The sequence below is a fragment of the Ostrinia nubilalis genome, chromosome 21 (genome assembly GCF_963855985.1).
Source record: "Ostrinia nubilalis chromosome 21, ilOstNubi1.1, whole genome shotgun sequence".
Taxonomy (NCBI): domain Eukaryota; kingdom Metazoa; phylum Arthropoda; class Insecta; order Lepidoptera; family Crambidae; genus Ostrinia; species Ostrinia nubilalis.
The window spans coordinates 10538383-10561456 of NC_087108.1; the positions used below are offsets into that span (position 1 = coordinate 10538383).

General features: G+C 37.6%; 3 protein-coding genes across 3 annotated transcripts in view; 2 read left to right on the forward strand and 1 right to left on the reverse strand.

The window, feature by feature from the left end:
• The first annotated feature begins 1860 nt into the window (after positions 1-1860).
• Positions 1861-3709, forward strand: LOC135082374 (CCR4-NOT transcription complex subunit 10). Its single transcript, XM_063977170.1, has one exon. It carries the CDS (start codon positions 1978-1980, stop codon positions 3679-3681), a length of 1704 nt encoding a protein of 567 aa, XP_063833240.1. The 5' UTR covers positions 1861-1977; the 3' UTR covers positions 3682-3709.
• Positions 3710-4742: 1033 nt separating this feature from the next.
• LOC135082375 (WSCD family member AAEL009094) lies at positions 4743-12520 on the forward strand. Its single transcript, XM_063977172.1, has 5 exons — positions 4743-5275; positions 5663-5838; positions 6803-6890; positions 7509-7678; positions 8489-12520. The coding sequence occupies exons 1-5, from the start codon at positions 5005-5007 to the stop codon at positions 8687-8689; spliced, it is 906 nt and encodes a 301-aa protein (XP_063833242.1). The 5' UTR covers positions 4743-5004; the 3' UTR covers positions 8690-12520.
• Positions 12521-12973: 453 nt separating this feature from the next.
• Positions 12974-23074, reverse strand: part of LOC135082481 (myotubularin-related protein 4-like) — an 86574-nt gene continuing 76473 nt past the window's right edge. Inside the window, exons 20-24 of the mRNA XM_063977277.1 lie at positions 22637-22849; positions 22178-22302; positions 20837-20938; positions 17518-17702; positions 12974-17028 (exon numbers count right to left, since the gene is read on the reverse strand). Coding sequence (XP_063833347.1) covers positions 16929-17028; positions 17518-17702; positions 20837-20938; positions 22178-22302; positions 22637-22849 — 725 coding nt within the window. The 3' untranslated portion in view covers positions 12974-16928. The remainder of the gene's footprint in view (positions 17029-17517; positions 17703-20836; positions 20939-22177; positions 22303-22636; positions 22850-23074) is intronic.

Below are 23074 nucleotides of genomic sequence, written 5' to 3' on the forward strand. Positions count from 1 at the left end.
GCTGTGCATCGTCACATGCCGAATAATAGTACAAGTTTTACAAAACAATAAAACTTGTATTATTGAGCAGAGACGATGCACAGCATCCCAAGAAGGCCTCCTGGTGAGCTCTCTATGAAGAACTCCGAGCAAGCTCGCCCCCAGGTGACTAAAATGGCGGCAAACGGAAGTAAGTCAAATCAATTCCTATTAAATTATTGCGGAAATGACGTCATTTAAGGTATAAAATGGTTAAAAACTACACCGGAAGTAGACGCATCTCTCACCAGATGCTGTGCATCGTCTCTGCTCAATAATACAAGTTTTATTGTTTTGTAAAACTTGTACTATTTTATTGTATTATTCATGAATCCTATTGCATAAGTGCTACATAAACATGTTTTTAATGTTTTTAAAACTTAAAATCAGACAAAGCAAAAACATAAAATTTCTTTTAAATACGGCAAAATCAACTAAAAAAATAAAAATCTTATGTCAAAAAGTGCAAATACAGTAACAAATTTTAAAAGTTGATATATATCATTAAAACCGGCTTGATTATCGGATATATATCCGATATATATCCTCGAACCCTGGATGGTAATAAACAAAAAAAGCAATTTCTCAATAATTATTATCCTAATATTATTCAAATATTACTTTAAAATTAAGAATCAAACAAATTCAGAATAAAATTATAACTTTTATTTGTATTATTCAACTAGTTTTTGACATAGCATTAATATAAGAAAGTTTTAAATTATTTGTTCCCAAGTTTATGAGAATTTTTATGATGAAATACCTGGGAGAGAATTCTGTATGGCATTCAACTCACATTTCTCATCTTATTTAATGTGATGTTTTAATTAAAAAGCATGGGGATACTTGGAGTAAATATGTATGTAGTAAATAAAAGAAACAAAAGATAATTTACTTATAAGCATAAACTTTATTATTCTACAGCTATAAATCAGGGAAGAGTAGTGACTTAAACTTTTTAGATGATCTCTCAGCTGGTCGCACACAAATATGCTTCCCAAATATTGTGACTTTAATCTTCTTCATGTAAATATCAAAGACACTATCCCTTTTAGGTATGGTTGTCACTGTATTGTCTGTCGATACAATTTTAAACGTGTTTCTAGTATCCATTATGCATATCCCTTTTTTACCTACATAGCTAGGGCATTTAGAACGTGCCACTTCTAGCATACTTCCATGGAAATCAGCTTTGTATATAGTCTGGCTAAACGTTTCCCATCCTTTGCTACACATTTCTGGCACTTGTTTATCTAATTCTAACATATTTGAAATATATTCTAACCAAATATCGTTCATGGGTTGGACGTCGACATATTTTACGCTGTCTCTTGGAATTGAATAGAAACCTAGGGATTTCTTTTCTTTTCTCGTCAAGTTCTTGACTTTCTTCTTCTTAGCCTTTTGTTTCCGTGTCCTGCTCCTACGTTTAGCAAGTACGAAGTCTTTCTTCAGTTCTGCCTCCACATTTGGTACGTCCGATCTGGGGACGTTGGACTTTACAAAATTAACTATATCTTGTATCGCTTCCCTGTCCACATTTTCTTCAGATGACATAGTATTATGTTATTTATTCTACTTTAGAATAAATAAATTATCAAAACAGAACAAGTTTGTAAGAGAAAAATAACCTCCAAATTTGTTATTGTTGATGTCAAATTTGACAGCTTGTTGCCTTGGGCCCGTATTCTCATGCCGGTTTCGATGTTAGGTATCAAAATATTTTCACTCGATATTTCTTGTTTTCATCTAGTATTTGTAATTGAGAACAAACAAACCCTTGACAAACGTCAAGCAAATGTCAAAAAATATTAAAAAATGTTAAAAAAATCTTCTGCGAGCGAAGTCATCGAGCGATTTATATTTGTTTATTTTGTGATTTATATAGTCAATATTGTCCACATTTTACTTACAGTCCCGTAGCAATATTCACTGTAAAGTTTTTAGTCAACTAGTGCAATGGCGAATCCTAAAGATCGTGAAGAACCTATCATCATAGCCCATCAGTGCTATACGAAGAAAGATTATGCATCTGCTCTCCAGCATTTGACTGAATTGGAAAGCCTTGTTGGTCCGAACAACAAGCGAGTCCTGCACAACAAAGCTGTAGTTGAATTTATGAATGGGGACATGAAAAACATAGACAAATTCAAAAAAGCAGTAACCCAGCTGTGTGGACTCACATTCCCTGATATTGACCTGAAAGACCTGACATTGCCACATCTGTTATACAACTACGCCGTGCTGTTATACCACTCTCGGTACTATTATCAGTGTACAGTAGTTTTGGAGAAGTTATTGACTTTAAAAGCCATAAAAGATCCCAAACTATACCAGCAGATAGTTCTCCTGTTAATGGAGGCCACTCTGTGCAGACGCACTTATGATAAAACATTAGAAATAGCCAAAAGTCACGGAGAGCAAATGAAAAGTTACAACGAAGTCAGTGACCTGTTTGAACGATTAACCAGCAGAGCTCAGCTATTACAGGGTCAAAAAGTCAAGCTAAACTTGAAACCTGACTCCATCGAAAATGTCTTTATAATAGCTCAGCAACAGTACATAAATGGAGACGTTAATGAAGCTGCGAAAACGTTAGGACAGTATAAAACAATGCAATATAATTATGACTTGAAATCTCAAGGTGAAGATATTTGGGCAGCCATCAATAATAACCTTGGAGTGATATATCTGTCGATTAAAAAACCATTTCTGGCCGCTAAGTATTTCCAACATGCTGTGAAAGAACATTTCAAAGCTATGGAAAGTGAAGACAGTGAGAGGTTAATCGCTTGTAGAGACCGTCCCCTTTACGTTTTCAATTTGGGTCTAGCTTTACTCGCGGCGAATAACTCTGAAGGTGCCTTTGAGTGTCTGGTTGAAGCAGCTCGCCACTACCCCAACAATCCTCGCATCTGGTTACATTTGGCAGAGTGCTGCGTCAAGAAATGCTGCAGCGAAGAAGCCTTACAGTATACAGTCAAAAAATTAGGCAGCGGTCCTCACACTAGAATCTTACTAGCAAAAGACAATAAAGACAAATATTCTACATCAGGAGAGTCATTTGCAATTCCGTCGTTATCATTGGAATTTGCAGCTTTATGTTTGAGGAATGCTGCAACCCTGCTCCCGAATCAAGAACCACCCGCGGATGCTACTACGCCACTTATTCAAGCCCCCCCTGGCCCCCCTATCAATTGGAAGCAGAGATGTGAGATTAAAAATTCTACATTGGTTCTTCAGAGTTACGTCTTACTTAACTTACAAGACCCACTGTCTGCCTTGGTCAGTGCCAATGAACTGTTAAGTCAAACTGACGTTTCCAGCAGTCACAAGGCATGGGCTCACATATACGCTGCTGAGGCACTCATCAACTTAGATAGAATAACAGATGCAGTGGAACATTTGCATCCACCAATGATACATGAACTAGTTTCTGTGCTGCCGTACCAAATGAGAGACATGATTGCTGTCTCAGTGTGGGCTAAGGCAGCTGTTTGCCACATCTTGAGAGGAGATTTAGTTACAGCGAGGAAGATTTTGATGCAAATAAATTCACCACGAGTTTTGCCACTGCAAATGTATCTGGAAATATGTACAGGCAATATTGAAAACTGCCACACAATACTGAGAAAACTTCGGCTAACAAACTTGTCTCAATAAAGCTAATAAAATATTTTATGTAATTAAACTTTTTTTATTTTCTCCCTATATGTATTTTTTTTTCAAGCTAGGAATTATAAAATAATAAATATAAATATCCTTGGACATTTTACACTGCGCCTCTAGTCGCAAACTAAGCAAAGCTTGTACTATGGGTACTAGACGACGGGATAAACATACTTATATACTTTTTTTTTTAAATACATACATATTATACATAGAAAACCCCCAGACCCGTCACAGAAATTAAAATTCATCATTTCAATTTCTGCCCGGCCGGGAATCGAACCCGGGACCTCTCGGCATAGTAGTCCGTTCTGAACCACCACCAAACGGCCGACAGATTATTAGTTCTGTAATTATGTAAAGGATTATTAGTTAATTAAATAATATTTTTATCATCATAATCTAAGGCCGTCTCCACACTTGTTGGTTCATCGCACTCCGGTTCTGTTGCATTAGGCTCCGTGGACACCATCGGGTTATAATAGATGGGCCTCCTTGTCCCACATCCGTTGTCCGTCCGTCCGTCCACTGGACGGACGCTAGTGGACCAGTGCCTCGATTTTACGCTAATTTTTAACGTCTCCAATACAGACGCGCTTCTTCGATTTCTTCGATTCTGCGATACGGATTTGTCAAGACGGCTGATGTTCGGGCACGTTGAAGATGAAAATTTTTAGCGTAATCGGGGCCCAGCAGAGCGTATGTAATTATGTACAACAACAAAGAATATTTCTCAACGCAAAAAAAATTAGTCTCACGTGTGGAGCTGGCATAACATTAAAATATTAATCTCCGGAACTACTCAACCGATTTTTTAAATTGTTTTACCAGTAGATAGATACATTATACCCTGTGATATTCTAAACAGTTTTGGAAAAGCTAGGCATTCATAAGTTAGAAAGTGGAATCATATCGCGAAAACCGGGAATCCGGATCAACGCGTTGATCCGGATTCCCGGTTATCGCAAACGTCTGTGGGTCAACGATGCAGAAATTACGAACAACGAAACGCAGATGGAATAGCAAAATGTCAAAGTTGACTGACATTTCACAAAATTTTTGACCTTGGCCAAAAAATGGGGTGGGTAACGGATTTTGTGTTGATATATTGAATAAAAGCCAAAAACAAATAAATTCACGCCAAAAGAATACAAGTACCAAAGAATATGCATTTAATAAATCGTCCAAACGGTGTTTCCAAGTCAGAAATCTGCGCACCGGCCCGGTTGCGCTCGTCGGAGTGGAGGCAATGAAATCATAAAATCATGAATCAAACGTTTGTTTCTGACGGCTGAGAGTAAACTGTGATCGTTAGTCATGCCTCGTAGATCGCTGTTGCTGCTCGCGGCGGCTGTGGTGATGTTGTATTTCCTGATAATCATGTTTATGTTGAGTCCGCTGAATGGTTCGAAGAGTACATACTACGGGCATGGGTATATGAATCACTTCTCGTACCGCCAGCTGCCGGCTGTTAACTGGTGCAAGGAGCTCCGCTGGCGGTCCCCGCCGGCGCCCCATGTGGTGGCTCTCGTCTCCTACCCTGGCAGCGGGAACACATGGCTTAGATATCTGTTGCAGCAGGCTACAGGTATATTACAGCTTTTCTATTAAAAGTTACTTTAAGTCTAGTCATATAGTATAGGTCCTGCGCTGCCCGCATCCAGGGTCTTCCTGCGACCTTTACCAGATCGTCGGTCCACCTAGTAGGAGGCCTGCCCACGCTACGTCTTCCCGTTCATTGTGGAAAACCTTGGGGGAGGCCTTTGTCCAGCAGTGGACGTCATTTGGCTGAAACGAGAACGAGAATAGTATAGGGCCTTTTTGCTACTTTTGTACTACAGAATTGTAAGTCCTTATAAGAACAACTTTTAAAATGTTTAAGCGTAGATGAATATTCAGATAGAGAACTAAATTCCCTGTTAATAAAAATTGAAAAATTTTAAGACATGTCTTATTTATTTCTACTTCTTTTCAGGCATTGTCACAGGCTCAATATACATGGACCACAGTCTACGAGTACATGGTTTCCCAGCTGAGAATATCACGGACGGCTCCGTGTTAGTCGTCAAAACACATGAAGCCCCGCCCATTGGCCGTGACAAGTTCAAATCAGCCATATTACTTATAAGGAACCCAAGAGATGCTATACTGGTATGACCCACACTACTTTTATTTGTTAACTAGCTGATATGGTGAATATACTACTTCTTATGTTCATCAAAAATAATGCAAGATTCTAATCATGAAAGAATTTTTCAAATCAGTACAGTAATTTCAGAGCCTATTCAATACAAACAAATCTTTCCTCTTTATAATTTTAGTGTAGATTTTTATTTTTACCCTATAACAAACAACCTTAGTTATAATTTTAATAAATAAAGACTGCTATCATAAGTATAGAAATCTTTACTATCCATAAAATATCATCAACATAAGTATTTAAATGACTGTATTTGACTATCCTTCCTGCATTTAGTTGCTATGATAGCACATTATTTGTTTATCTGGTTCATATCAGATGTATTTGTTGGCAAACAGTTGTGGAAGTATAACAATATGCATTATGTTGAGTTTAATGTAAACAAGTAACTGTAAATAGGCATTCAGTATACAAATCTAGCATTAGTATTAGTACTTTGATACAGAAGTATCACTCCTTATTGCTACCTGAGGATAAACTTACCTTTCACTAACATACCAAAGCTATAATGTGTAGATATGGGAGGGACATAGGAAGGGTGACATTATGACTTGACCTGAGCATACAGATGTGACATTATGACCTGACCTGAGCATACAAATCTGAAGATCTGAAGTCTCTGACATTTGATGACATAAAAACACCCTCCCTTACTGCTCTCATACCTCAGGCACTGACTCAAGTTATGTGCTATCCATTGGTTCCCAAACTGTGCTGTCGCGACTGTGCGACGGGCGCCCGCAGTGAGTGTGCGAGCGCGACAGCAACATAATTACGCGCGAGCGATAAGGATGGGTAGCTTGGGGTCATTGGACAAAATTCTACGTGCTCACAGACCGGGCTTTAGACCTGTAGTGATAAATAGATTACTTTACTCAATTCTTTCTTTAAAAATATTGTTGTTTTTATTTTCAGGCAGACTTTAACAGACTCCACAAGGGCCACATAGGAACTGCACCCAAATCTGCATTCAAGAAGAAGTCACATGAACATAAAAAAACAGGTAAGTCCATACAGAGTAGCACATCCAACAATTTTGCTATTTCTGTACACACAAAATTATTGAAGTTACAATATACCAAAGATTTGTGAGTATAAAATGTATTTCTGAGTTAAATGCATCTCAACATAGAAATCAGTTTCACTCGTAATCGTTAACTACAGAGGAGGTGGAGCTGATACAATTAAGTATGTACTTTCTATAAAATCAACCAGAAAATGCCTCCTTTGAGAATCAAACCTAGGACCTCTGAGTTTGACACAGGTGGTCTTACCACCATACCACAGCTTAAACATTCGTTTTGTTTATGTTTATCAAAATGTCCTGTGGGCCTAGGATGCCCGCCACGATAAGCGGTTATCACGCCATTGTATCAATTTTTCCCATACATTTTGACGTCGATAAGAATATCACGGCGCGCATCCTAGCCCAGCAGACAGAGGTATAGTCTGGTCCGTGAGCACGTAGAATTTTGTCCAATAACCCCAAGCTACCCATCCTTATCGCTCGCGCGTAATTATGTTTCTGTCGTAGATTTAGATATCGTGGTAGCTTGGGGTCATTGGACAAAATTCTACGTGCTCATGGACCAGGCTTTAGTTAAAATGTCCCGTGTCCCAGACTGGGCTACCTACGTGTCTCACGAGCTGGTTGGCTGGGAGTCTCTTCACCGGTTATGGCTGACTCGCTTCGCTGGGGCTGTCCATGTGGTGTTCTATGAAGCTCTGGTCCAGGACACTAGGGCAGCGCTGCAAGGGATACTGGGCTTCATTAATCATACTATTTCTGAGGTATGAATAAACACACTTTTGTGATTTTTAAATAAAACTGAAGTCCGGTCGCCAAGTAGATAGAATTTCTTACCGCAGACGTAGACGCAGAGTATGCGAGCGAGCGCGACAGCAATATAACGCGCGAGCCATAACATAATAGATGGGTAGCTTGGGGTCATTGTACGAAATTCTATCTGCTCACGACCGAACTTAACATTTTGTGCTTTGTAATTTAATTGTGTATTGTTCACCGCCTACCCTGTTTTACCTATTCTAAACAACTGTCCTCTAGCTAGGTCGTCTGGAACAGATCGTTTTGTAGCGATAAGGCTGCCTAAATTGTGCCGTATCTTTAGTTTCTTTCTTTTTCTCTTTTCTATGTCTAGATCCCAGGGTTCGAAATTATCAAGATAATTACGCTTCATGATAATTATCAACAGTATAAGATACATTTGTCATATTGTTTCATAAGAAATTCCGATTGCAAATGTTGCTTTCTGTTTTTGGTTGCTAATTATCGTGATAATTTATCATTGATATTTATTTTTTGAATCCTGTTATAGTCTGGTCCGTGAGCACGTAGAATTTTTTCCAATGACCCCTCCTTATCGCTCGCGCGTAATTATGTTGCTATTGCGCTCGCACACTCACTGCGGGTGCCAGTCGCACAGTCGCGATAGCAATATAATTACGCGCGAGCGATAAGGATGGGTAGCTAGGGGTCATTGGACAAAATTCTACGTGCTCACGGACCGAGCTTTAGATCCCGTAAAATTTCGGTCTGTCACATTTTTCTATTTCTATAATTTATATTTTTTCCCATTCCAGGCCGACATGAACTGTGCAATATCCTTCAAAGAAGGCATATACCGTCGGAAGAAGAAACTCCAAAACTTCGATCCGTTCACCAGTGAGATGTACAGTGCGTTGGACGAAGTAAGAAACAGAGTCCTGACGATGGTGGTGGACTATCAGAAAAAACACAACGAAAGCGTAAGAGATAACACGGTACACCAACTTAGCGGGTAATGTAATGTAAATAACTGTATGTAAAATACCAAGCGTTCTTAGAAGTTATATGCTAATGAGCTGTTTGTGACGTGGCAAATAACTATCAATGAGTACTTAATTCAGAAATGTCTTGAGCTGAAATTCTTAGCAACAAAATCATTATTAATTATTATGCAACAAAATCATTATAAAATATTATTACTTACATTATTTTACGGTTTTCAAAAATATATGAATTTAGCAATAACTGAATAAAGGCCGAATTAGTAATAATAAATAGTGTAAGAAAAAAATGAAATAAAACATAATTTGTAATCTTATTTATGTACACATCAAACACCATACATACATAAAATGAATGGTTTAAATATAAAGAAACCAAAAACTTAACTTTATAATTATCCTAAGCATAAGAACTTACCTTAATAATTCCTAGCATAATCGGCCTAAGGCAAATAAATAAACATTATAATAGTACAACTGAAACGGGGTTGTGATCTAAAACATATGATTACCCCCTTATTTCTAAAAAAAAGTATGCTATGTTCACATTTATATTACGAGGCGTGACTATCGTAGTAAGTGTGAATGAAGCTTTAGTGACATTTGTTTATAAAGTCCGGTGCCGAGCAAATATAATTTCGTTCAATGACCCCAAGCTACCCATCCTTATCGCTCGTGCGACGGGCGGCCGCAGTGACTGTGCGAGCGCGACACCAATATCATTATGCGCGCGCGATAAGGATGGGTAGCTTGAGGTCGTTAGACGAAATTCTATCTGCTCGGCGACCGGACTTTAGTAGTGCATAATAAATACGAAATCATCACGCCTAAGAACAAATAAGTGTAAACTAGGCAAGTTCACATGGCTTGAATTTTCTATCCATTTACTAACAATATTCTGTTCTTAGTAGTATCATTCCTATCATTTTTGTATTGTCTATCTCTGTCGTTTATGCCAGCATCTCACTATGAATAAGAAAGATAGATATATTTAGAACTACTTGTCTTGCAGTAGGTATGTGTTTTCTCTAAGGGGAAATATACTACGAGACAAATTTAAATTTAAATTAGTTTTAATATGTGTTGAGCCTAAGAATAAATAAATAACTTTGTTTAATATTTTTCACACCTGTTAGAAAGTGTTGCTCTGTTTTAAGTAGTTAAATATTACAAACACAAAGAAATATCCCAAATAATTGCTTCTTAGTTATTTACCAAATAGTGTAAGGAAATGTACTGTAGTATGTGTTTCTATAGCAAAGAGATCCAAAAAGTACGAAGAATGTAAGTTTGTGAAATAATTTGGTATAGTCAACATCAAAATATGTTTATAATGAAATATCTTTTCAGTAAAGAATATAATGGATGCTGAATGTACAAAATCTTAGCTTATAAAATAAACCAAATGTTTACTAAGGACCCTGACATACAGCTGGATTTTTTATTTTAGTCGCAACGCTCGCACGCTAGCTGTGTATCAGATAAATTAGCAAAAAAACTAGTTTAATAGATAAAAGTATACTTTCTAGTCTAACTACCTCTGTAATTAATATTTTAGTTATATTTGTCATTCCTAATTTACAATTCAATAGTAAAAACTATGCTTTTATAAAGTGAGGCGATTATCACCTAATGATTTAAGTATCGGATTGATACTTCAGTAGTTTAATTCTTGACGACTTTTGTGAGGAATCCATTTAAAAAAGCATAATTTACCTTGTTTATGGGATTATGACACTAATCCTACCTATCATTCCCACTATTGCAACTCCTGTATAAAACCAGGATCTACAGTTTTTGTCTTTAAGGAAACCCAAGCATTGAAGGTTGAATAGTCCCGGGGACTAACGGGAATTATTAGTAATTTATTACTCACTATAAAAAACATACTATGTTTAAAATATGAGTGTAAGAATATGAAGGCTAGCCTATCAATTTACGCTCAAAAAGTATTTTAATATGAACGCAATCAACGAAATGTAACCACAGTTCAAAGGGCCTAATGTCTGCACTCGGTTGATCAAGCACAAATGTGTTAGTTAAACAGTCCGCGTTAAATAGCACATTAATTATACATTTTAAGCACGCCTTGACGTCACGGGCCTCTTCTTTTGAATTTTGGCGCGCTTTATCTCTTTAAATTTTCATTAATTTAAAAAGTGAAAAATACGTGTCGAGTATTTTTTGATAAGTTAACCGACGGATAATTCAAACTCTTGCTTTTTTTACCCAGGAAACATCCCTATTGTAACATAGATAGATGTGTTGCGAACTATTTGAGGCTGACTGTACTTAGTGTAGTGAGCACTTGATTAGCAGCTGTTCAGTATAAAATTTGCACAAATATTAAGTAAGAATTACATAGTTTATCAACGAGAATATTAATTAACGCAGTTTATATATTCTCGAGTGCGTCTGTCGCTATTACTTGCCATGAGTAAAAGGGATAGTTATATTAAAAAATACGGATTCTGCGTTAGCGAATAGACCCGCAGTTGTGAATCTAGTCTTTCCAAAAAAGCGAAACTTGTAATTATACATTCTTCTTATGTTGTAGCAAAACCTTTGTTGAAGAAAACTGTTACACCCGTATTCACAAACATTACTATGAGGTCTCACAGTGCGCGTGGACGCATAGGGTCACACACGAACCAATCACAGAGCTTCAACGCTGTGCGTTCAATTTGCTGCTTCACTTAAGCAAGCATCGTTTGTGAATACGGGCGTTAGTCGACCACCTCGAAATTCGTCAATATCTATGTAGTCTATGGGCAGAGGCCTGTCACTAATTAGAACTTTAGACAGAATTAAGGTAGTGAGATAAATATTTAGAAAGCAAATAATTGCATTTTGTTTACCTTGTTTTGCGAGAGAAACATATCGAACTAAACAAGCTAAATAAGGACTAAGGCACAGTATAAAATGTCCAAGGATATAAATTTATTTATTATTACATAAAAAATAAACAAAACGATGATTAGTTTGTAGGAGTAGTATTTTTTACATGTTTTATATTGCATCACATTTTTTCACAATTTTGTTGAAATTATTGTTTTTATTATAATGTTGCATATTTTACAATGATCTATATTATTTTTAATATCCGTTTTCTAATAATTGTGTTGTTACTTTTATTTGTTATTATTATTGTTTTCATAGTCTTCCTATTTATTTTGTTATATTTATAAATTAATGTTTGATAAGAAAATTTTAATTGTACTTTGTTATTTTATAGCTTTTTAAGCTCTCTATACATACGTCAGCATATTTTTATTAGTATCTTGAATAATATTTTTACAAGTTTTTTTATGGGATGTCCCATAGATATTAAAATAATGTGAAAATAATTCCCAAAATATTATAGGATTTAGTTATGAATTCCTAGTAACTAGGCCTAACCAAAATGTTAGTAATAATGTATTAGGACTCACCTGTAGTGTGCTTGCTACACGAAATTGGATAAATATACAGGGTGATTGCCGTGCCAACATTTGTCAAACCTATTCCTATTCTTACTAAAATCGAAAATAAATCAATGTCTAACTTCATAGGCTGTACGTCAACTATAATAAAAAAGTCGAGCAAATAAGGCTCTTAAACTAAGGGCAAATAGATCCTTGTTCACTGTTGTGTCACTTTATTATCTACCAACTAATTTGTGCATCTTCGATCTATGACTAATTTTTGGTACGAAATTCTGTTATTTGTACTCTATTCTTCACCCTGTGTATCACTGGCTACTTACTTATTTATTGTCAATAGATTATTTACTTAATTGTTTACTGTTAATTAGTTCTTAAGTATAAATAAGAGATACATGCTGAAAATAAAAGGTGTTTTACTAAAGTTGATGCTTTTTATTTGAAATTTTAGCTGCATTTTTGTGTCGATATTTCCTTGAACTAATTATATCTCCAGATATGGGTCATCTGTCAGTACTGGATTGTTGGTTCCCATTTTTGCCACGTCGGAAGACACTGAAACGTCATTTGCAGGGGGGCGCTGCAACCAATACCGGGTTATATAGTTCCAAAATACTGAACTGTCCTATCCATGACATTGACAGTGGATACCGGATCGCTGGTTCCGATTTTTGCCATGTTGCAAACCATATAGTTGAACGATAGTAGCGCCCCCTGTCATTGAGTTTGGTGGGACAGTTCAGCGTGGGTCATCTATATTTCCGATCTTTTGACATTTCAAAATACTTAGTTCAACATTAGGTACGTATCTTAGCTTGTGTTATCGCCGCAACTCTTGTTGTGGGTTAATAACGTAAGAATAAAATAAAAGAGTGAATTCATAAAACTAAATATGCTTTATTTCACATCGTGTCAATATTCATTGGTCACAAACAAGTTTGCACATCGACATGGAACATACCGTGACTCCGCCCGCTTTACAATATAAAATATATGCATTTAACAACAACCCCTCAGTTCGCTAATAAATTACGAAATCATTTTATACAAGAAGCATGCCATTTTCGTATTTACCGCAAGTTTGTTTTCTTGAAACTGTAAATTCGAAAATAATTTGAAACTAGGATCTGAAACCACACAAGCTATAAGTTTGAAAACAGTTGTCGAGTGAATAGGTATTTTATATAAATGCGAACATACAAACTTACGGTAAGTACCAAATGGATAATCCAGTATTTAATTCGAGTCTGTAAAGTATAAACTTTCTTACCATCGGAAAAATGCAAATGCAAAATTCATTCAAATTCAGTAAAACAAAAAAAAATAGACTCCGTCGCCGTAGTATCGCCTAGGACAGACGACAAAAATAATTTCAAAATTAAAAATATACAGTGAAATTTAAAATTAACTATGATTCAGTATGAATAATGTTAAAAAAAGGCATTCTATTTTTCTATCGGCAAAAATGTTATCCATTATAAATAGTTCTATAATATCTGTACCGTTTACAGTAAAAACGTCACTTTACTGTCTAGAATTAAAAACTGAATTACACAAACGTTTTTCTACAATTCAAAATTTATTCGCTTCTAGGCATTGGCCGCGGTCTTGAATAATAATTTTTAAATTAGACTCAATAATAATCAATGTATTATTAGTTACAATGTTTAGTTTATTTATTCAATAGCAGCATCAAGTATATTGCATACTTATATTACAAAAGAACATATTCTTTCGATAAATTGTTTTACAATATTATTAGAACACAGTCATATTTTCACAATATCATTCAACGTAAATAATAAGTCAATCAATTAACATTACATTACATTTTATTAATTAATTTTGGATTAATTATCGAGTTACGAAATCACAACATTTACTGGATAGATTCGGTTGTAAAATATGATTTATTTTACAAACAATACACATAAAAGAAAAGCACAATTCAAGTGAAAACCGTCAGCACATCAACCTGTCATAAAATTTCAAATGTCACATTTAATTTATTTCAAACAATTTTAACTTTAATTAAAGGTATAAGTCTATCCACTGGAGAAATTCATCAACTTATGATAGATTGACCAGCTGGCGTACATTTATATGGATGTGTCTCCAAATAAGTAATTACAATTATTACAAATATTCGTCATAACAATTAGAAAAGGAATTTTATATGTATGTAACATTACATACCTACAGACCGCGGCTCTCAACCAATGAAGCTCTATACCTCATTGTCACCGCATTTTGAACTTTATTCCCTTGTCATAAAGTCCAAAACCGATGAAAACAAACTGCGCCAATTAAGGTATAAGCCAACAACTCAATCAACGCACCGCAAGGGCATATTAAAATAATCACCTGTAAAATTTAACGTCTAACAACATGTTATTAAACTCTTAACTATCATACAAAATTATCATCAATATCACAAATAAAATACAGAGCTCGGTGCCCGTTGTATGGGATATATGTATGATATTATATGTTTAGTGCGTGGTATATTGAATAACGGGGAACGAGATGCCAGCTTTGGGTCAATATTTTGTAATGAACACAAATTTTCTAGCCAGCAAAAGAATTGATCAGAAGTAAAAACCGTTTATACTGAAAGCTTAATAAATAAGAGACTCATAGATTCTAAAATAGCCCCAAAATATTGACCGAAAACCGGGCATCCCTTTCAAAATCACTGAGTAACATAACATATGGCCGTATTTTATACAAACCACATCGTAAGCACGACATTGCTCAACATAATCAACCTTATTCACAATAAAAATAAGGCTCACAAAGTTAACACATTCGTTGCTGTTTGTACGAGTAAGTCCCGAGCCCCAAGTCAACTGACGTTACAACTATCTCCCTCGCACGCGTTGACGATCCATATACAACCTGTCTCTTTCCGCCAGCCAACGTGAGCCGTCTGACAGTGTGAAACAAAACGTTACTGTACAAAAATAATTATAGAACAAATGAAACACTATAATACAAAATAAAATAAACAAAAAACAGCGTTTTATACAAAGTTGTCTTGTCATTCAGAGGTTCGCGTTTGAAACCTTTTCATGGAACGAGCGTGGTCGGCGGTAAACATTACATTCTAATATAGAATGTTGATATTTCTGAACTATTTACTATTAAAATTATAACAAATTTTTCAATCGACATAATCAACAATCAAATGCATTGTCTATGAAAATGAGTTGCTCATTCAGGCGTATACGATTTTCCTAACTTTATGACGATTGGAAAATTTTTCCTGGAAATATTTCAGAAAAACCTTTGAGTCTACAGTCGCCAGCGTTAGTGACCGTTAAAAAAAATTAAAAGACGTCAAATTAGTTTTAAATAATCGAACATTAGCGTAGAAAATCAGCCTTCATCATAACGATCATTCTTTATAGCTATCTAGGATCCGCCTACACCAGTTTCTTTGCCCACATTTTATTCAATACGTGTTCAATAAATACTCGGTTATTAGAAATAAACATTTTACTGCCAGTAAGGAACAATACAATTGTATAGCCGTCTCTGTCAATCGCGTAAGAAAGACAAGAATGACTATACAAGTGTTGTTTCTCGATTGGCATATTTAGTCGATTCAGTTACAAAACAGTTCCATGTTAGTTCATCAAAGCGTTGACTAGTATCCGGTATATACACTAGCGCGGTATCATAACCAATGTCGATATTGTTGTCTTTTTGTACATTCAATAGCTTATAAGTATTAATAAAGGTATTGTACACTGGAGGAATGCTCTTAGTTGGTAGAGCTGCATTAGTAGCACTTGATAAAATAAAATAAAATTAATAAACTGTTGAACGTCAAAAAGACAAACACTGATAACAATGCAGAGTATAGTTAAATCTCATAATGAAGGCAGCCGATGGGCGAGTAAAAACACACGCCACTACTGGAAAACGCGTAAGAAAGAACTTTATTCCATAATTTGACAGTTCATAATATTAACGACACTCGCAGACGTCATTTGACATTAAACTGTTAATTACATACCTAATACAAAATTTATTTAACCCACCCTTAACTTCAAGTGACGTACGCGAGTGGGGTTTGAATCAGTACAGATATAAGTCTTCCTTAGGCAGTATGGGCGTTGTTTACGGCTCGCTGTCTATAACAATTTACGGTCTAATCAGTTATCGCCGGGGGTGTGACGTGGGTTCTTTAGTCCAGCCATGGTGGAAAATTATTTGGAGGTTGGGTTAGCGTATTGGTTAATCTTCTATACAATAAGTGTGACATCATGTTAGTGAAATAATGCTTATTGGCATTTGAAATCATTATATTAATTAATGTTATTATTTCAAATTATTATTCAATTCAAAACTCTTAACAAGTTTGATTCCAAATAACATAATATCAGTTATAACATCAATAATATCAGAAATACAAGATTAACAAATACGCACAGTCATATTAAATCTGTATTACTCTTTTCTCAACATTATCCGCACTAGCAATCCACATCGTACCGAGTATCCGCACACAAAAGCACAAGTGGAATCAACCCTTATGTCTTTCGAGTGCCTTTGAATCTACCACAATGTCGTCGATGTAGACCAACAAACTGAATCGGCCTTATGGTTTGAGAGTGCCTTTTATCGTCTATGTAGAGCAACAAACTGAATCGGCCTTATGGTTTGCAAGTGCCTATGCATCACTGAATCGGCCATATGTTCTGCAAGTTCCTTCGCTTCTACCACAATGTCGTCTATATAGACCATCATACTGAATCGGGCCGGGCGTATCGGAACTCACGTCACACCGCGCGCAGGGGGGCGGGGGGCACGGGGGGGCCCGCGCGTCACCGCTCCGTGCGGCAGCGGCGGCACACGCGGACCGAGCCGCAGTCGCCCCACGAACTCATCTCGGAACATGAACCGCAGAATATGCCGCCGCAGCGTCTGGAAAGGAATAGAGATCAAATTATTAATATTGAACAGGTATCTTTTTTTTTTCAACAGACTGTCTGTCCAAAAGTAATAGTAGTAAAATCTTAACTGAAACTATAAAATCCAGTGTGAAAATAAAATTGGGCTCTTCAATGTTATTTAGACTCTAACATAACTGTGAGTCCATCCTATTATTGTATCAAGTTCAGGTAGGGATGTTCTGCAGGCGTAACCTTGTTAGAAAGGGATTAACTTCCTCAAAAGGCTGCGAATATTGTCAATCCTAAAAAAACCTTTGCACACTTCGCTTTGAAGATCATAAAATGTGTTTGTGATATCAGAATCACAAATAAATAAATCAATTTCTTTATTGCTGCCACAACAAACACGTTAAAGTTCTCAGACCTTGCGATGTTTTTTCTCAGCACTCGCCCAAATTATTGTCTCGAAGCAGTGGTAGGGTTACTACCATGATGCCATGCTGCTGTCACCCAATCTCACCTGCAGTGGTGGCGGCGGCGCGCCAGCCAGAAGTGGTTGCGGCAGTGCTGGCAGCGCGGCGCGGCGCTATCGGGCAGCCACACCACACCGCGAGCCTCCTCTCCCACCTCCACTTCGGAGGCGCTGCCGCTGCCGCTGCCGCTCGCGCTCGCACTCGACGCCGAGTCCGAGTGGCTGCGCCCACGCTGCTGGCACAATAGGCTACTTGACGCGCGGACTTTCAACTTATTTAACTATTACACGCGGTTTAAAAAGCGAACGTTGAATGAATTTATCTATTAACTATGATAGTTTACATTTGGTTCGATTTTTTTTTATCCACAACGAGGAAGCTTTTGGCCTGTATCTCACCTGATGGTAAGTGAGGATCAGGCCGAAGGTGGAAGCGAGCTTCACCTCATTCAACTCATTTAGCTATGATTACACGCGGTTTAAAAAGCGAATGTTGATTGAACTTATTTAAGTATGATAGTTTACACGCGTAGGTTTAATTACTATGTGCAAACGAAGTGATTGGTTATTGATAAGTGCGTGATAGAATGGAAGTGAAAGAGGTAGTCGCCATGATGTGAATGGATACTGTTCTGAAGCAGTTAGTAAAAAAAGAAGAACTTTGCAAGTTGTGCTTATTTAAACATTAGTCCGACCTTTTAAATACGTGCTTAACCCCATAAAATAAGTATGTGAAATATTAGACAGTCAAAGTCAAGTAACTCACGATGAGAAAATATCTATGTACCTATAACATTATCAGGATAAGAAATCTCTTAAAGTATTTATTCTGTTCTTTATAGTACAAGCTGTATAGTTTGCAAATAGGCTATTAGTGTGATAGTAACATAAATGCTATTTTTTGGCGAGGACATTTAATTTAAGACTCTTCTAGTAATCAGAAGCTCCGCACACATCATGGCCGACAGCACCCATTTTGAACAGCGAAAGCAAATAAAAAAAAGCGAAAGTAAAATAAGTTAGCTCTATAAAACTATTCCAGACCTCAGTGTAATTAAAATAAGAGTCAATTAGCCTATTGAAGCCATGGGAAGAAACAAAAAGAAATGATAAGTAAAGCAGTTATTACAAGCATACAGTGAGGCGATGAGATAAAGTGAACAAAATGTATCTTAGCATGCATATTCGTAAACATGATGCTCGTTTAAGTTCATACTTCATTGTAAACGAACATCAAGTTTACAATCATTATTGACTTTTGTGCGATATTTATATCTACAACAGTAGGCCTAAGATGCGTTCCGCGATAAGCGGTTATCACGCCATTTTATCGATTTTGCCCATACATTTTGACGTCGATAAAAGTTATCACGGGGCGCATCTTAGGCCTACAGGTCAACTTACTACAAAATGTCGAATTTCCAATAGTTATTTACTTTATTACATTTGACATAAGGTCCAAAATGAACTATAGAAAATTCGTGTTTTGTGGTAAGTCGACATTCTTCTACAGCCAATTCACACTAAGTTTATAGCGGACCAACACTGGCAGTTATTTGTATGTAGAGAGATTAAGAATGTCATTACCGTAAGAAGGAATGACAGTAATATTGATGTCATTATTAATAACAGTGTCTGGTCCACTCAAATGAATGAATATTATTTTTGTTTCTAGAAATCATTGGAGGTTTCTACGACGACAAAATAAGTAATAATGACAACGACGATAAAATAAGTAAATAAAGATATCGCAGATGATGAAGACGATAATTAAATGAAGTAAAACAAGCCGTCAATAATGATCAGTGATCGGATAATCGGATGCACGTTTACATAAAGTCGAGGTGTTGGCTATTATGGAATGCATTTTTGTACCGAAAAAACCTTCGGAATCGACAAATTTAATTCTTTTTAATCTAGAATCAAATCGGGTGTCACATCACACACATTTACTCACTCACTAATCACATTTAATTACACATTAAAAAAATAATTAAGAAGCCGCTTCCATAATTACATAGCAAAAATTAACTTAAAGTAAAATATGATTCCGATTATTCGATCACTGATGGTGAAAAAAGGGAAAAATATGATAATGATGAAGAAGAAGCAGTAGATGATGATGATAATGGAGATAAAGAAGAAGCAGTGGATGATGATGATAATGGAGATGAAGAAGAAGCAGTGGATGATGATGATAATGGAGATGAAGAAGAAGCAGCGGATGATGATGATAATGGAGATGAAGAAGAAGCAGTGGATGATGATGATAATGGAGATGAAGAAGAAGCAGCGGATGATGATGATAATGGAGATGAAGAAGAATCAGTAGATGATGATGATAATGGAGATGAAGAAGAATCAGTGGATGATGATGGTAATGGAGATGAAGAAGAAGCAGCGGATGATGATGATAATGGAGATGAAGAAGGAGCAGTGGATGATGATGATAATGGAGATGAAGAAGGAGCAGTGGATGATGATGATAATGGAGATGAAGAAGAAGCAGTGGATGATGATGATAATGGAGATGAAGAAGAAGCAGTGGATGATGGTGATAATGGAGATGAAGAAGAAGCAGCGGATGATGATGATAATGGAGATGAAGAAGGAGCAGTGGATGATGATGATAATGGAGATGAAGAAGGAGCAGTGGATGATGATGATAATGGAGATGAAGAAGAAGCAGTGGATGATGATGATAATGGAGATGAAGAAGAAGCAGTGGATGATGATGATAATAGAGATGAAGAAGAAGCAGTGGATGATGATGATAATGGAGATGAAGAAGAAGCAGTGGATGATGGTGATAATGGAGATGAAGCTTAAGCAGTGGATGATGATGATAATGGAGATGAAGAAGAAGCAGTGGATGATGATGATAATGGAGATGAAGAAGAAGCAGCGGATGATGATGATAATGGAGATGAAGAAGAAGCAGTGGATGATGATGATAATGGAGATGAAGAAGAAGCAGTGGATGATGATGATAATGGAGATGAAGAAGAAGCAGTGGACGATGATGATAATGGAGATGAAGAAGAAGCAGCGGATGATGATGATAATGGAGATGAAGAAGAAGCAGTGGACGATGATGATAATGGAGATGAAGAAGAAAGAGCGGATGATGATGATAATGGAGATGAAGAAGAAGCAGTGGATGATGATGATAATGGAGATGAAGAAGAAGCAGTGGATGATGATGATAATGGAGATGAAGAAGAAGCAGCGGATGATGATGATAATGGAGATGAAGAAGAAGCAGTGGACGATGATGATAATGGAGATGAAGCATAAGCAGTGGATGATGATGATAATGGAGATGACTAAGAAGCAGTAGACGATGATGATGATGACGTCATCTCACCTGGGCAGGCTCCGGCGGCGGCGGCGCGGCGCCGGGCGAGGTGTGTCGGCGGAGCAGCTCGCGCGCCTGCCGCAGCTGGCCGGTCAACTCGGATACTACTTTCTGTGGACGAATAAAAATAACTTTTAATTGGAATCGAAGAAAGTAATAGATGATGAAAATTGAGTTATGAAAGCCGAATGATTTAGAAAATATTGTGTGTCAATAGTCAACTCTCTCGCCCCCTTATTACTAAAAGTTACACCCTAAGTAGTTGAACTCTGGCTTAAATAATAAAATTGTCATTTAGTATTGAAATGTCATTATAATGCAGATTTCATCCTAGGTGTAACTTTTTATTAATAAGGGGTAGTAGTCTAGTCAATAGACATTCATAAGCTGTCAAAACGCGACAACTCCATCGATTTAGTAAAAGTAACTTGACGTCAGTCAATTGATTTGAAACCTACTAAAATTCTAATATTAAAGCTAAGTGTGTGTGTAAAAACTAACTCGTGTTACAAGGCTAATTACGTAAGTTTTTTTAAAGATATTGTGTCTTAGAATCACTGATCATTTATGTCAACTACCCATTGGAATGAAGTGGCAAGGGGCAGGGCACATACTACGCGCAGAACTGACGGCCGATGGGACAGCAAGGTTCTGGAATCATCATCATCATCATCATTTCAGCCACAGGACGTCCACTGCTGAACATAGGCCTCCCCCAATGACTTCCACGTCCGTACCGGAAAACGCAGCGTGGGACGTCCACCCACAAGGTGGACCGATGACCTGATAAAGGTAGCGGGAAGGCGCTGGATGCAGGCCGCTACCAACCGTGCGATGTGGAAGGTTCTGGAATGGAGGCCGCGTATCGGAAAACGCAGCGTTGGACGTCCACCTACAAGGTGGACCGACGACATCGTAAAGGTAGCAGGGAAGCGCTGGACGCAGGCCGTTACCAATCGATCAACGTGGAAAGTACTGGGGGAGGCCTATGTTCAGCAGTGGACGTCCTGTGGCTGAAATGATGATGATGACCCATTGGAAATCCGAAGCTCTTTCCCATCCTAACTCACCTTTTGGTACACTATGATCTGGTCCAGCCTAGCCTGCAAGGGGTCGGGCACCGGGGCTCCGCGCCCACACACGATGACACGTCACATGTATCACTAGTAAGTACTTAAGGTCTTATGCCCTTTATTGGTAAAATATGACCTGAGTGCCATACTTAAATGGCAGTGGGCGGGGCATATACGTAGCTCGTTGAACTAATGGGTGTGCCACTAGTACTAGCAGTGGACATTCTCTAGCTGAAATAATGACCAGGAATAATAAGTCTTTCTCATTCTGACTGACCTTTTGGTACACTATGATCTGGTGCAGCCTATCCTGCAAGGGGTCAGCGTTGGGGGGCAGTCCGTCCAAGGGGTCGGGCACCAGAACCCCCTGAACCCCCCACCAGCCTTTATGGATAAGTACACCTTCTCTTTCGCAGCTTCACTGACCTTTTGGTACACTATGATCTGGTGCAGCCTAGCCTGCAGGTCTAGTAAGTACTCAAGGTCTTATCCCCTTTGCGTATCACTAAGCTCCTCCACCTTTTATTGGTAAAATATGACCGGTACTAAGTGACAGTGGCACATAATACACTAACTGCGGCCGCCCGTCGCACAGTCGTGACAGCAATATAATCACGCACGAGCGATAAAGATGGGTAGCTTGGGGTCATTGGACGAAATTCTACGTGCTCGGCGACCGGGTTTTAGTCGAAATAGTGACCTGGAATAAGTACTAGAGGTTCTTTCTCATCCTAACTCACCTTTTGGTACACTATGATCTGGTGCAGCCTATCCTGCAAGGGGTCAGCGTTGGGGGGCAGTCCGTCCAAGGGGTCAGGCACCGGGGCCCCCGCGCCGCCCGCCGGGGCCCCACAAACACAACGCGCGCCGCCCGTCTCTGCGTCCAGGCCGCACCAGCACGACGACACGTCGTCGGCGGTCGCTGATTCCCCTGATGTTTCTATACCGCCTGGAAGAAAGAATAATGGTTTGTTGAGAAGCAAAAATAATATCTATACTAATATTATAAAGAGGAAAGATTTGTACCTATTTTTGTATGTTTGTAATGAATAGGCTCAAAAACCACTGAACGGATTTTGATGAAACTTTACAGTATTATTGTTCATAATCCAGAATAACATATAGGCTATAATTTATGACAATCTGTGACAAACGAAATTTCACGCGTGCGAAG